General features: G+C 36.7%; 2 protein-coding genes and 1 non-coding gene across 3 annotated transcripts; 2 read left to right on the top strand and 1 right to left on the bottom strand.

Moving 5' to 3' along the window:
* Positions 1–1,926: 1,926 nt before the first annotated feature.
* Positions 1,927–10,743, top strand: dmrt93B (doublesex-Mab related 93B). Its single transcript, XM_073084472.1, has 6 exons — positions 1,927–2,613; positions 3,577–3,745; positions 7,728–7,901; positions 8,136–8,233; positions 9,239–9,404; positions 9,836–10,743. The coding sequence occupies exons 2-6, from the start codon at positions 3,584–3,586 to the stop codon at positions 10,127–10,129; spliced, it is 894 nt and encodes a 297-aa protein (XP_072940573.1). The 5' UTR covers positions 1,927–2,613; positions 3,577–3,583; the 3' UTR covers positions 10,130–10,743.
* On the bottom strand, positions 8,570–8,660 carry LOC140751173 (U6atac minor spliceosomal RNA). The gene has a single exon (XR_012103280.1). It is a non-coding gene; the product is annotated as a U6atac minor spliceosomal RNA (small nuclear RNA).
* A 1,714-nt stretch (positions 10,744–12,457) lies between the features above and the next one.
* LOC140750763 (protein THEM6-like) lies at positions 12,458–13,668 on the top strand. The gene is made up of 3 exons (XM_073084473.1): positions 12,458–12,602; positions 13,120–13,334; positions 13,424–13,668. The coding sequence occupies exons 1-3, from the start codon at positions 12,458–12,460 to the stop codon at positions 13,661–13,663; spliced, it is 600 nt and encodes a 199-aa protein (XP_072940574.1). The 3' UTR covers positions 13,664–13,668.
* The last annotated feature ends 1,480 nt before the right edge of the window (positions 13,669–15,148 follow it).

The following is a 15,148-nucleotide window of genomic DNA, read 5'->3' as shown; positions in this document are numbered from 1 at the left end:
ATTTAACCCTTGGTAGAACTGTTTCTCGTTTTGAATTCGTTAATATATGAGACAGATAAAAGTCCTTTATGCAGTGTTAGGGCTCCTATCCATAGCGTCAAGTCGCGGCGCCATGGAATCATCGGTTTCGTATTATTCTAGTTAATAAAATATTTCCAGAGCTCCAAAATTATAAATAATATTATCTAATGGTTGTTCTTAAACTATGTAGTGATGCCGATGCACGGTGCTTGAACACTACTATACATGTCGCTGCGCCAGCGTTGCGTATACGCGGCATTGACGTTAAATTTGCGCTGCGCCGACGTCCATTGAACACCTTTTTTTTGTTTACGAGAGGGAAATCTTCAAAAGTTAGATAGATAGAATATTCTTTATTGCACACTTCAATAGATCATAATAATAATACACAATTATGTAAAAGGTAGCCGCCGTATGGAGCGTCGCCGGGTTAAGTGGGATTTTTACCGCACTAAAACCCCCCGGTGGCCGTCCTAAGCGTTTTTTTTTAAATATAGGTGTAGCAAACCATCATGCAGTCCACCTAATGGTAATCGGCTACTGCCGCCCATGGCCATTTATAGTCAACCCGAGATAGGATTAGATTCCTACCTGAGGTCGGCCACAGCTGCGCCGCTACCCCTGAGGACTAGGCTGGAACGTCTCGGAAAAGTATATCCTTACCACACGTAACTTCGCTTGGTGGAGAACTCCGGGATCTTCCAAAGTACACAACCGGAGTTCTCCAAGCGATGCCCCTATCGGACTCTACACTGTGGGGAGCAATTTAGGCTCCTCTCCTCCCACATCATGTGGTGATTACGAATTACGAGCTGCCACCCCCAAAAGCCCCCTTTGAGTCTCGTCTTACGATAGGCAGGGAATACCGTAGCCCTATTCTAGTCCTGACGTCCATGGATCCTTACGTTGTGGGGTGGAGGGGCCCTTAATTGGAGTTTGTATCAATCGATGGAAGTTTTATAGGGTAAAAACGGAACCTTAATACTAAGACTTCGCTGTCTGTCCGTCTGTCACAGAGCTATATCTCCGGAACCATTATAGATAATAGACACATGAAATTTTTACAAAGGATGCATAACGGTGGCCGCTATAACAACAAATACTTAAAATAACGTTGAATATTAAAGGGGGTCTCCATACAACAAGCCGGATTTCAACAAACATCTGGTGGTACGGAAGTCTCCATGTTCGAGTTCGGCTCGTACTTGGCGAATTATTCTATCAGATATGACTATTATAGATATTCAATATTGTGTAATTGTGCCGTTGCATCTTTACTATCTATAGGTATACCGCCGTAGTACCGCATGTTTGATGGGTTTAGCAGACAAAGGACAACGTAAAACAACAGAAATAAATAGGTAAATAGAAGAGAGAATATTTTGGATTTGTACAATATGTACCGATGTTTTTCATCGACATTAAGTGATTTAATAATTTTTAATGCGACATGTCTTAACCACACCACAACAACCTATTTCTGCGTAATAACAATAGAGTTGTATGGTGTTCTGTTTTGGTTTGAATCATGAAGTAAGCGAGAGACACCTATCCCAGGCGTTTCAACTTTGAACTTCGAGCTTCAGACTAACGTAGAATCTGTGACCGATATCTTATTTTGGGTTGATTATAGATGTCCACGGGTACTTAACATTTATTCAATAAATATTCTTTATTAATGTGAATAAATGGACCAAGATGTCACAATACCATACCATACTAATAGGTATGCCAAAAAGCCTAGGTTGTAATAAATATGTAAAATTACCTGGTTCAGCCACGTATAATCGCGGCAGGTAAACAATTAAGATCATCAACGTAGATACCTCAATCGAAGTAACTCTATCTCAAATTTTTAATAACTTAGTACCTACCAAATAACTAATAACATTTTTACTAACTAACTAACTTTTAATACGTGTAATCGGATTTAGAATCTAATGTAATCCTTCACATAAATGAAATAGACCAGTCTATTAGACATGTTTATTTCGTTTAAAGGTTCCGAGAACTACGCTCTTCTGTTTGGTTTTTCTATAGTCACTTACTCGTATCTATGTTCTTCATTCTACAGCGTTGGAGATATATCTGGTGGTACTGTAAATATACTTGTACAATGTACATGCATTAAACATTTTCGTTTGTACAAACATGAAACCGAAGCTGAAGTGGCTTAACCATAGTTACAAAGATTTTATCTTTTTCTGCAACTGAACTGTAACCAATCAAGAAAGCCACGCGTTTCAATTGGTTGGATCTCCGAGAGGGCGGGATGGGATAGATGGGATGCTGCGAAACATTTCGGGATTAGACTTTATTCCTTAAAGCGTGGAGCTTAGGTTCAAGTGATTGAAACATATTTGAAATGTTGCGACGCCTATAGCTACCATGTTTCGGGGCAAAGCTCTCAAAAATTAACATTAGTTTCAGGGCGGAGTGTCGTGTGGGCGGTTTTTCAGTTTCACAGTATTATCTCAATAAGTACACATCTGTTATATTATTTTTGAATATTCTGTGGTTTAATTGTTACAAGTGTAGTTTATTCATAGTGTATCCAAGTGTTGTACGTACTAATCCTGTTCACATAAGGGTGTAAGTATTTACTAGTTTTTTAGTATAACAATTAGTGTTTTTCTACATTGCTCAGGTTGTTAGTGTTGTTAATTGTTACCTTAAATATGCTTAATAAGAAATAGCTATGCATTCTACGTTGAAGTTTTCATGTCAGAATCACTATGAAATCATATAAACATGAATCAATGATTTTGTTTTGTTGTGTGCGGATAATCAGTATCATATTTATGTATTTATTTCATTTTATTCCGAATTATCACTTCCAAGAAAATGTGAAAAAATTAAATGTTTTGCTTTAATCATAGCACAGATAGGCTCCAACCATATTAAGTGCTAATTAACACCAACTTTCTTTGTGCAAACTATGTGCAAATTAGAAATTACTAAACAATTGCCATAACGGTGAACGAAAATATCGCTAGTAAACCTACACGTCAGTGAGTTTTTTGAAAAAAAAAACAAAACAAAGTTCTCGAAGGTGTGTGATGTCTACCAATTTGCACTTCATATTTCTCCTTCTAAGAGAAGACTCGTGCTCAGCAACGAGACATATGACGATAACAAATTGACTTAAAATTATTAGGCAAAAGAATTTCTAAAATGTAGAGTCGCACAGTTCCCACTGATGATGGCTTAATACAAATACCAAATATCGTAATATTAAAGGTTTGTATGTGCCTAAACTTAAGTAGGCATATGGTAACTCATAAGTTGTTTCTAGCAGGAAGGTTTTGTGTGTGTTTGTAAATATTTAGTAGACATACTAGTACGCAATAGTTTACCAAAAGTAAGCAAAACAACCTAGTACGCAAAAGTTTACGATACAATTACCTATTATCTATGAATTAGTCGTAATGTAGAGTTAATAGAAGATGATTAGATTTTTGTGACCTTTAATTTTAAGTAGATACATACATACCTAAGTACTTACAGGTCAGGCTCTAGCTCTAATTCTAAATTAAAAGTAAAATTCCTTTATAGCCCAAAAATGATGAACAACGGTCGAGCCAGGGTACCGAAGTGTGCGCGGTGCCGGAACCACGGTCTTATCTCCAGTCTACGAGGACACAAGAAGGCTTGCGCTTACCGCCATTGCCAATGTCCCAAGTGTGGCCTAATCAAGGAGAGGCAACGGATCATGGCCGCCCAGGTAAGTTTAAGAAGGAATGCTACTGGGAAATTGATAACTCACGTTTAAAGAGATTCTGTCGGTTATCTACCCACGCCATCCTTTCAAAAGGTAAAAGTATATTTTTTTGTGTTGCATAGGTATGTTTGGTGTAAGTAACAAAAAGCGGCGGCAAGTAACTTAGTATGCCATCAGTGTTGTTATTACTTACCTTTAAATATAACAATATTAATAAAAAACGTTTTAGGCATACCTAGTCTAAAGTAACATTTAGTGGAGCTTAGAAATTGATGACTCAAATAGCTTTTCTTTATCCTTTTAGTTTTTTCTAGATAAGGATCGACTATCAACATTAATTCAAAATACAGATATTGTCTAAAGAGAACAGCTAGTAGGTACGTTGAAAGATTTATGGGTTTGCAAAAATGTGAGCCAAAACATTAGCCATTGAGATTAGATGTTTGGATTTTAATGTTAAGCCTCTTTTAGCCTCCTACCTAAGGTTTTTCGAAGCTATGCCATTCGCTGTAAGGGTAAATATGAACAGTTCACGTACCCATAAGGTAAGAATTCATAATTATCACAAGGGTAAGTCTACTAACTCGCACTAATTTAGTGTAACAAATCACAAAGGCACATTTATGTAATTAAAGTGGTAGAACTCTTGTAGTTCGACACCGGCAGCGCCACCGCCATAGCTATTTCTACCTAATAACAGCAGTGGTAAACACTGCTGTGTCCTGGTTTGAAGGGTGTGGTAAGGAGACAATTTTCTGAGGCGTTTCAGCAGGCATCCTCAGTGGGGGGCGGTGCTTGGACCGCGGACGAATGCTATTAGCGTACCCGTGGTCCCGACAAAGGGTTTTTAGCCGGTAAGAGTCCGCCATATCCTCTTCACTGCCCCCGCAGCCCAGAGGAACCCATGAAGGGTTTCCCCACGAGAAAAAAAAGGTGTGGCGGTGCACCTGTGGCCGACCTGAGGTAGGAATCTAAACCTATCTGGGTTTGATTACAGATCTCCATGGGCGGCAGTAGCCACTTACCATCAGGTGGAGTGCATGTTCGTCAGTTACTCCAATATTATAAAAAAATGCCCAGCAGAGAAGCAGTAAAGATAATGAAGATGAGCAGACTTTTTTAGGCAGATAATGTTTACTATTTCTGATTAAAACAGGTGTGGCAGACACATACAAAATTATAACCAAGCGTAAAAATATAGGAAACGAATTTCAGTAAAATTTATTTACAGTTACATTTTACAGTGGTTACTTACATTACAATTTACAGTGGTTCTGTAGCACTTTATTAAAAGAGGAAGTAACAATTTGTTAAGTAATATCCTTTTATTATTATTATAAATTCTCAACTAGTATTTAAGTTATTTATGTGTAGGTAGGTACATTTATTTTGTCCCTGTAGTACCGGGACCAGAATAGGGCTACGGTATCCTCTGCCTGTCGTAAGAGGCGACTAAAAGGGGCTTCCGGGGTTGCGGGCGGCAAGAGTGGGAGCTCAAACCGTCCAGCAAGGGACCCCGGGAAGGACAGCGGTGTGGTCGCATATCGCTGTAATCACCAGGGGATGTGAGAGGAGCGTAAATTGCTCCCCCCAGGGCAGAGCACGATAAAAGGGCATCGCGTTAAGAGGACTCCGGTTGTGTTCCGTCGGAGATCCCGGAGTTCTCCACCAAACGCTGAGGACGGCCACCGAGGGGGTTTTAGTGCGGTAAAAATCCCACATAACCCGGCGTCACTCCCATGGCGTCGGGTACCTTTTGAAGGTTTCCCCTTCGTCTAAAAAAAAAGGTACATTTATTTACAGTTCCATAATTTTAATGCACATATTTATTACGTATGTTTTTTAAAATATTGTAAATGAATTAATCATTAAATAGCTGTGGTAACACATTTGGAAAAGTTGGATAATACCTACTTACCTATGACTACGTACATTCGCTTCAATACGTTTTGTTTCTCATTTACGCCAAAGGTTATCTCGCATTCCGAATCATTCCCAATACCATTCAGAAATAACACGAAACGTAAAGGCGTTAATGTGTTTTAATGTAGTGAAATTGAGAACAGCTAATGCGCCGCTGGGTTTATTTAAACAAGTGGCATGTGTTTACCGTAGCCGCCGGATGAAGCATCGATCGGTTTGCTCTGTAATGCATCGCTGTCGATGTCGCACTTTTATCCCGAATGTGCACCCTTTATCTGATTTGAATAAAAATCTTGTACAATTTTGTGTTTTACGTTCTTACTGAAAATTAAAGCTAGGAAATATGTTTAAGCACCTCTTGACTAATATGTTTAAGTACCTAGCTACTGTCTACTCCACCTAGAGTTGATAAGGGTAAAAGTCGTTAATTTAATAACGTATTTTCGAAACCTTAACCTTCAGTCCGTTAGAATTTTAAATACTATGTCTAGGTACTCACCTACTTGACAACTTTGAGTAGGTACATTATCTACGTACTTTAATTCTAACATTATCTATCTACTTCAATTCGCCTCTATTCTTGTCGATCCAAAAATGAAAGTTTTCAAAATTCTTTGCATACCACGTAGTTGTAACGTTTACTCTGTTTGCTATTAGAAATTGGCTCGTGAATGTGGCACATTTGTTAATTTTGGCTGCCGAATGTAATCTGTCGCATTACAGTGGAATTTGAAACACGAAATTGAACGTAGATTGAAACCTAAATGTAGAAACGTAAACATGAACGACTTTACAAATTTTAGACTGGCATGGATGTTCCATATGATTATGAATTAGATGCTTTATAAAGATGTACCGAAAGGCACTGTATGTCAAGATAGATAGAAAAAAAATGTGTCGATCAATATATATAGCTATAACTATTAGTATAGTGTAATTGTCTAAATCGTCCTCTCGTTACGAGGTCCAGGCACCTTTGAGAAGTTTTAAAAGATCCTAACGTACATAAGTAGGTACGTGTTAAAATTAATTATTATCATTTTTTTATCACTTAAGGATAACATCATGAGCAAGAGCTTTTTACACGCTTTTTATTAGCTTCACCTGTATGTTTGTATGTTTGTTTGTATGTTTGTAACCGACTTCTTTGGGCGCGATTTTGACCCACTTTAATCGGCCAGATTTCGTTCAAACTTTGTAGATTTATTTCACAATTATACTATTTACTGTTCCTTAATTGATTCCTAGATTCATTTAGATTTTCTACTTTTTAGTTAATTTTATCATAAAAGCGTGTTTTTTAGTTTTTTGAACTATATTTATTTAAGGAACTCTTGTGTACCTACACAAGAGTTCCTTAAAAAAGTTCTTAAAGGTGTGTGATCTACCAACTCGCATTTGACCAGCGGTCTAAACCCTCTCACGCTGAAAATAGACCCAGGAGTGGAACAGTAATAGGTTGACGACGTTCCATATAATTTACCCATCACAGTATATTCGAACAGATTGTCCATTTCCACTAACAATAACCCAAGTCAACTTACAGAATACTATTCGTAGTAAACTTCCGTAATAAAAATTCCGTAGAGATATCAGTTATTTAATTTACTGCGGGATCGAGTTTTATTTTTGTTTTCAATGAGGCGTCGGTCGTCCCTAGCGACCGGAGCCCGAGGGTGACCGCTTACCGCAAATATAAACATTGTCTGTTTGTCATTGATTTTCCGCTAAATTAATTTATCTGCGTCAAGTTACCTATCACTCACTGTCGAACTGTGATGTTACTGAAAGGTATATCGTATCATCTTACTGTAGGTGCTTAGGTATTTCAATGGATGTTTAGGCAAATTTTATCGTAGACCTTGTCAGCACATAGAAAAGCGATATATATATTTTTTAAAGTCTTGTAAGTACGTGACTTTGATATAGATTTTATGTTGTAGAAAATAAGATTTGGAAACATGACAATGGAACATGGAACTAAGGGCATTTATGTACGGTAGATAGGAGTTTTATTTCCGTGTTTAGGGGCAAATAAAAACAGTTCATTATTTTTTCTAAGGTGGCTCTGAAACGCCAGCAAGCAGCCGAAGACAAGATAGCGCTGCACCTGGCTTCTGTTGAGACTGGAGCAGCATTGGACGCTTTGCCGCCGGGACGCATATACGGCATGAGGGTCACCCGGCCTTGCCCCAGCCCTGGACCGGAGCCAGATTCAGCTGTTGATGATCAAACTGTAAGTTATCTCATTGACTCCTGATACATGCGAAAAGTGCGAAAGAAACCACCAATCGTGCGTCTGTCCGTCCGTTTGTCACAGCCAATTTGCTCCGAAATGAATGGACCAAATGAGTTAAAATTAGTTAGTACTAGTTACTATGTATATTTTGTTATTTAGACAATAAGTTATAAATATACTTACTTAATTTTTATTTCTGGTAGTATCTCTTAATTTGAGCTTTTGTTCCAGCCAATCCATATCGATAGCGAAACCAGTGACTCTATGCCAGATTGCTGCACCACCTCACCAGATTCTGTGGGAAATATTCCAATGTCTACCGGATCTTGGTAAGAATGGAACCGTTTTTTTTTTGGGGAAACCTTCAAAAGTTACCCGATACCGTAGGAGCGACATAGGGTTATGTGGGACTCTTACCGCATTAAAACCCCCCGGCGGCCGTCCTCGGCGCTGCGTAGAGGATTCCGCGATCTCCAAAGGTACGCATCCGGAGTCTTCTTAGCGCGTTGCCCCGTCGGGCTCCGCCCAGGTGAGCTTAACGCTCGCCACACGGTCTTGTGCGTACGACGGTATGTGCCCTCTCTCGGCCTCTCGCCCTTTTAGTCGACTCTTACAACAGGCAGGAGATACCGTAGCCCTATTCTTGTGCCGGAACTACAGGGATAAAAAAAAATTGGTCAAGATTGTGCCCTTAACCATTTATGTGTTTCATCCTTGCCAAGGGGAGTGCTAACCGTCTCTCCTTTCAATAGACACTGGTAAGAATGGAACCTGATCTTTTTATATTGTTTTTTGTAATACCTACGGAATGTATTGAAATGCGGTTTTAATTATTGTATAGCGTCCGACCGAAGATCGATTCGTGGCCGAAGCAATAGCTGAAGGTTAATAAATTCAGTTCCGAATTGGCTAAGCGTGAATAATATAATAATTTAAAAACTTCAAAATTAAAGGTTTATATTGACTTTATCAGTATAAACGACTACTAAAGATTTAAAGTTACCTTGCAACTTGGTACTTACTTCATATTATTTATTACCACGCTTTTATTAGCTTGACCTATATGTATGTATGTACGTAACGGAATCTTTGAACTCGATTTTTACCCACTTTCAACGGTCTGATTAATTTAAAAATTTGAACAATTATCAAAAACCGATGACAATGCACGTTTTAAATAATTTTATTCCATTTTCCTCATCAGGATCGTCAGAAATCAGGATTGTCGATTTTCCTCGTGCGATTTTAGCGTGGTTTTTAGTTTTTAAACTATAATTATTATATTGATTAATTCTCATTACTAGTAAAATATACCTATTGTATTGTTGATGTAGTGGTACAAACGAAGATCTCACCGAGGGTGAGGGATCAGTGAGCTCCGCTGGTCTGGAGATGCTGAGGAAACTGTTCCCCGGCAAGAAACGATCCGTGCTCGAGCTAGTCTTACGACGATGTAACCACGACTTGCTACGTGCTGTGGAGCAGTGTAACGCTATTCATGTGAGTACTTAGAAGTAATTCACATAACATGTTCAGTGCTTATTCTTGTCAGGTAGGTGCAGCGTTTGAATGGTGATAAAACTAATATAAATCGACCGAAGAATTACTACCGCCCCACCTATATCTAGAGTGAATCTGTTTTGGTGGAAGGCAATAGTGACTATTTATCATCAGGTGGATTGCAACTTCAAAAGTAAAAAAACGTAGTGCGACTGTAGGAATGGGTAAAAGGTCTTAAATAAGGCCATCCAACTTAATATTCCGGGATAGTAACTCAGTTCATAATAATTCGTTTCAGGTAACACACGCTTTATTCTTATTTAGTGACAGGTGTTGAACAACTGTAGCAATGAAATAGAACTGCTTGTTCGATAGCTACTTTCCTCACCAACTACAGTATAAAAACTTCAATTAAAATAGTTTATTTTCAGGGTCACCGTGACAAGCCCTTGTCATTGAGCACAAGTTCAGCGAGCTCGTCATTCGAGGCCTCAGTGTCCAGTTCAGAAGAGTCCAGATGGTCCGCATTCCGGCCGGTGGGGCCCCGAGCACCTCTCCTCCCAGCGTTAGTGATGGGCCGGGTTTGTGGCTCTGATTGGCTTGTGCCGTTACCTGCTCTGCCTGCACTCTCTGCACCATTACTGTTGCCACTACAACATCCGCACGCACCACCGACTTGCAACCCCTGCAGCCCAGACTGCCGGCAATGCAATAATCACCACTAATACCTATCACATACCTGTTTCCTTATATTGATATTTGATACAGCTGAACCTTATCCATCAATACCTACAATGTACTGTACCTATAAATATAAAGGATAGGCAATGCGATATTTGCATAGTGTATTTAAATGTCAAAAAACTATTAACATGTTATAATGCAAAAACTGACCTTAATTGTTGCTGTTCCTTATTATACATGTAAACTAAAACTTTCGTGAATATCGTGATTGTGTAATTATGAATAATGTGTTGTACATTTAGCTATAGCTCATTCCTCTGAAATTAAATTTAGGTACCATAGTTAATTACTCAGTATATGTATTCATTCGCCAAAATTTAAATTCATACTGAAGTAAACATTATCAACATCTTTGCTTCTCTCTTAAAGGGTCATAGATGGACTTTAAGATCACGATTTTTTTTGAGCTCCTAAGCCTGGATAGTAGTAATAAGGCGAATGATTTATTAATGAAATTATAATATAAATACATAACAGCTATAAATAATATTCGTAGTTGAATACGTGGCTTGGTCTATTAAGAAGCATTAATTTAGCCAATTATTCGCCCTTCCTTAGACGCTAGATGTATTTGATTTTTAAAAATAGACTTATTACCTACTTTACTTTTATTTAACAATTATTTGGATTCGTGATATTATAATGCCAAAGATATTCTGTATTTAAGTTAAGTACTTACTAAGTTATTGTATAACTAAGTTATTAAGTATAAATAAACTGAAAATGATAATTTATTTGTTTTATTTACTTATAATAAATTGCCTGTCAGAGTGAGAAATAGAACCTTAGCTTAACGTGGATTGGCAGATTATACATGCCCTTGATAATGTTTCGATTCCCGATATTCCTCACCGTAGAGCGTGGTAAAGGAATGAGAAGATGAACGCAAAATTCAAAGGATTTGAAACCGCCCAACAAGCAAGACACTGAACTAATAACAGATATAGTATATTTTACAATTGTTAAGTACCTATCCATATGTAGTATTTATGCACCTGATAGCTATAGAAATAATAATATATGCTAAGACTACATGGACTAATATAATCTGAAGAAGAAGGCAGGAAACAACTTGTATGTGGATACCATCGCATCCATATGACGCAGGTTAGGGGAGACCTCTGTCTAGCAGTGGGCTACAAAGATAGATAGCTATAAATTTGTAGTGAAGAAGTGTTGACACGAAACATAATTACGTTATCTAACGAAACAATTCTAGCGACCCTTACAGCCGGAAGCTATTATCTCAGACACTAACAAATCCGTGACAATCCTGCAAATGAAGATGGAGCCTACTATCTATCTAATTGTTTGTATAAACACAGGGGGACGACCTACCACGGCGCTATGAGATTTGTGTTAATTCACAAAGCATACCCAGGTCAAATGAGCAATAAAAAAAAATTCGTTGCAATGGAAAATGTGCTCGATGGTGTTAAAATTAAGTTAGGGTTAAACTTTCTTATCCTTACAAAAGCAAAGCAAGAACTTAAAACCGTATAAAACTATGGACGAATCTTGGAAATAGCTCTACCGATATTAAGGACAAATTCAATATTGATAATATAAAAATAAATTTTTAAATTGATGTTTCTTTGGAGATACAATTATTGGTGGGTAATGGAAAGTAGTCACCGTCGCCTGTGGACATTTGGAACACCAGAGAAGTCGCCAATGCATCACCGGATTTGAAGAAGCTCTATTTGCTCCTTTATTGCTTAGTGAATGAGCATTCTTAATAATATGGTTATTTCAATCCAGAATACGAACTAAAACAATCCTTGTCTCTTTGCTGCATAGGGAAAAAAGGAATTTCTGTACAATTATTCCCTTGAAATTTGCGTAGAATCAACTACGAAATAAAATTAAATAAGCTATCGCACCGGTAAACTATCCGAAAGGCATAAATTAGTAAAGATACTTCGCCGCCTTGAAATTGAATGAAGCCACAAACGGCTTATTTTAGTAAGTTCTTTTTTTGAATCCTTGACAAATAAAAACATTTTTAGAGAAAATTTACGAATAAATAACAAATTTACGTAATAATTACGTAATTTACGTAATAAATAAATATTTTTTCAAATATTTTAGGGACATTTTAGCACGGAGACGTGGCAAAACTTCTTTACGCAAGTATTTCAATTCTCAAAACTGGGTACATTTTCTTGTTAGGAGTGAGTAATCTTTACTAATCTATGCCGAAAGGTAATTGTAATTCAAATTTATTTAGCGGTCAAAGGTTACAATTAATGTTCATCGAAACCGTCGAGTAATGGAACACAGTCTGTCTTTAACAAAGGTACTTTACAATGTTTTACGTTTACCTTATAACATTCGTAGTTATTTTATATATCGTTTGTGACATATCTTATGTAATTCGGACGTGCTTCACAGTTTGGTGTTCTCGACTTTTTAAGGAAAAGTGTTGTTTGAATGATGTTACGACGATATATGGTGAGCCTATTTTGATATGCGTGTTAAGAAATAAAATTTAAAAAAATATATAGATACTATTATAGTTTCTATCAAAATTGTACCTAACAAATAAGTCGTTAATTAATAAATAAGGAAGTTCGTATCAGCCGTAGAGCTTGTATAAGCTCTTATAGAACACGATTTGTACTGTAATAAATATATGCGTAATTATGCCTGCCTATTGTTTGAGCTCGCATTACATTAACATTCTTAAATTAGAATTCAATTGAAATTGCTATTATGACAAACGTGCGGACTTTGGAATAATCGATGTTAACTACTTATTTAATTTCAAATAATGATCATTTTAACAATAAAATGGTCAAATTAGTTAAATTACGGCAATTATCACCTATCAAGCAATGTAATAATGTATCGTCTGTCTGTTCGCTACTTGAGTTTTATAAAAAAGAAAATTTGTCCTCAGAGGCAACGTTTATGTTTCTTTAACCCAAATTTTAGCTTTACAATGTGTTTACATTATGTTTCTTTTAAGGTATGTGCACGTTTCAAGACTGCGATATATGGTTTAAAAGCATGAGATTGGCCAGGCTTATACGAGAACTTGATTTTGCGAGGTACCACTTCTATGATTGCACGGGTATATACAGGCGAAGTCGGCAGTGTGGCATCAGATCTCTACAGGGGTCTACATTAACAATATCCACAGAACCTGTGCCGATGTTCAAGCCTTATAAAATACTTACTAAGGTACGGGAAACATATTTACTTTATACTATATTTATAGATTAGAATAATAGATAAACAGGGCGGTAAATATTATACAATCTTTTTTGCAGTTGGTGTACTGGGACGAGAGATCTCTATTTTTTGAGCACAAAGTTGTAACCTTACATGACAACATGCTTCGGTGTATGTTGGTTTCACGACAGTTTGCTATTGGAAAAGATAAGGAAACAACTGCCGTTTTACTCGACGGCTTGCCTGGGTCATCGAGAACACCAAATTGCCCAGAATATATTAAAACTTGGCTAAATAGTATGAGAATTTCAAGTGAGCAGTTGAGAAATTGGCATTAAGCAAAGAAATATGTAACTAATTTACTAGTTCAATAAAAACAAAACATTAAATTATTATAATTAATTTATTTATAATCAATGTAGCCATAATACCTACTACCTACCTACCTACCTACTGATAGCTTTACATTATCTATAAACCCAAAAATATCAATTTAAAAGTTGTTTTAGATTTCAATAGATATTGGTATCTAAAAATAATCTTTATAGGTTATTTTGAACTAGTCATATCAGTACCTATATCAGATTTATTCTGTTATGGCTCAGTAAAGTTTTCCAAAATGTTGTTTACTAGTCTGGGTAAATACTTATACCAATTTAAATTTTTACAAAAAAAAATGTTATTTTAACAAAGGAATCAAATTAATCATCATACATTCTACTTCTACTTTGCCTTCTTGTAATTCACGTAAAACTGGCTTATAGGTAATTACTAGATGACCCGGTGAACTTCGTACCACCTAATTATGAGTGACTATCTGTACCTCGTGGTTTCACTCGTGTAATTTATGTATTATGTCCATAAACTACTGGTAAATATTAGGAAATGGCCACAGGAGAACAGGAAAATAAAAAATACAATTAAATAAAATTCACTCTACCTCTCTGCACTCTGTTATTTTTTTACCGACTTCAAAAAGGAGGTGGTTATCAATTCGGCCGGTATCTTTTTTTTATGTATGTACACGAATTACTCCGCCGTTAGTGAACCGATTTTAATAATTATTTTTTTATTGTGTTATTTTTTATTGTAGGTTCTAATGAAATTACAAAGTCAGTTCATCATTGACTATTTAAGGGTCTGATAATGTGGCTCGGAGACAAAATATGTAACTCCTCAACCGATGGGGATATTTGAGTTGTGTTTGAAGATATTTGGTGTAAGTTCTAACGAAATTGCAAAGTCAGTTCATCATTGACTATTTAAGGGTCTGATAATGTGGCTCGGAGACAAAATATGTAACTCCTCAACCGATGGGAATAATTGAGTTGTGTTTGAAGGTAGGAGGTTCTAATGAAATTGCAAATCATTGACTATTTAGTTAGGTTAGTTTGGAACACATAAGACAATATAAAACTAAGCGGGCAGGGCGCGGTAGCGCCCTGCGAGCGGGCGGTTCCAATCAATGTAAATTCAGACCGTACCTTAATTCATGATCACGTTTATACAATTTTATATTGTATTAATATAAATGTTATTATGTCATCACTAAAAAGGGTGAAAAAAAATTTAACAAAAAATACAACCGACTTCTATGTCACTACATAGTAAAAAATAGTTCAAATAAATGTTGGTTTAGTACATATTTCTGAAGTCGGCGCTCAATATATTTCGTTCGAATTATTTTTTACTTTGTAGTGACATAGAAGTCGGTTGTATTTTTTGTTATTTTTTTTACAAACACGCGAAAAGAAGTACCTATAACTTCAATAACGGTTTTTTTTAAAGAAAGTTTATTTACTTATAGTACTCTAATCGGGTTG

The sequence above is a fragment of the Epargyreus clarus genome, unplaced genomic scaffold (genome assembly GCF_041222505.1).
Source record: "Epargyreus clarus isolate Ecla_fem2 unplaced genomic scaffold, WU_Ecla_fem_2.2 ptg000021l, whole genome shotgun sequence".
Classification (NCBI taxonomy): domain Eukaryota; kingdom Metazoa; phylum Arthropoda; class Insecta; order Lepidoptera; family Hesperiidae; genus Epargyreus; species Epargyreus clarus.
The sequence above is the reverse complement of the archived record's forward strand: the minus strand, read 5'-3'. Positions and strand labels throughout refer to the sequence as shown.

Coding starts and splice junctions, on each gene's coding strand:
- LOC140750763 (XM_073084473.1), top strand. CDS start 12,458: ATGTTTTACGTTTACCTTATAACATTCGTAGTTATTTTATATATCGTT. Junction 12,603..13,119: donor TGATGTTACGACGATATATG/GTGAGCCTATTT, acceptor GTTTCTTTTAAG/GTATGTGCACGTTTCAAGAC. Junction 13,335..13,423: donor CTTATAAAATACTTACTAAG/GTACGGGAAACA, acceptor TCTTTTTTGCAG/TTGGTGTACTGGGACGAGAG.
- dmrt93B (XM_073084472.1), top strand. CDS start 3,584: ATGATGAACAACGGTCGAGCCAGGGTACCGAAGTGTGCGCGGTGCCGG. Junction 3,746..7,727: donor AACGGATCATGGCCGCCCAG/GTAAGTTTAAGA, acceptor ATTTTTTCTAAG/GTGGCTCTGAAACGCCAGCA. Junction 9,405..9,835: donor AGCAGTGTAACGCTATTCAT/GTGAGTACTTAG, acceptor GTTTATTTTCAG/GGTCACCGTGACAAGCCCTT.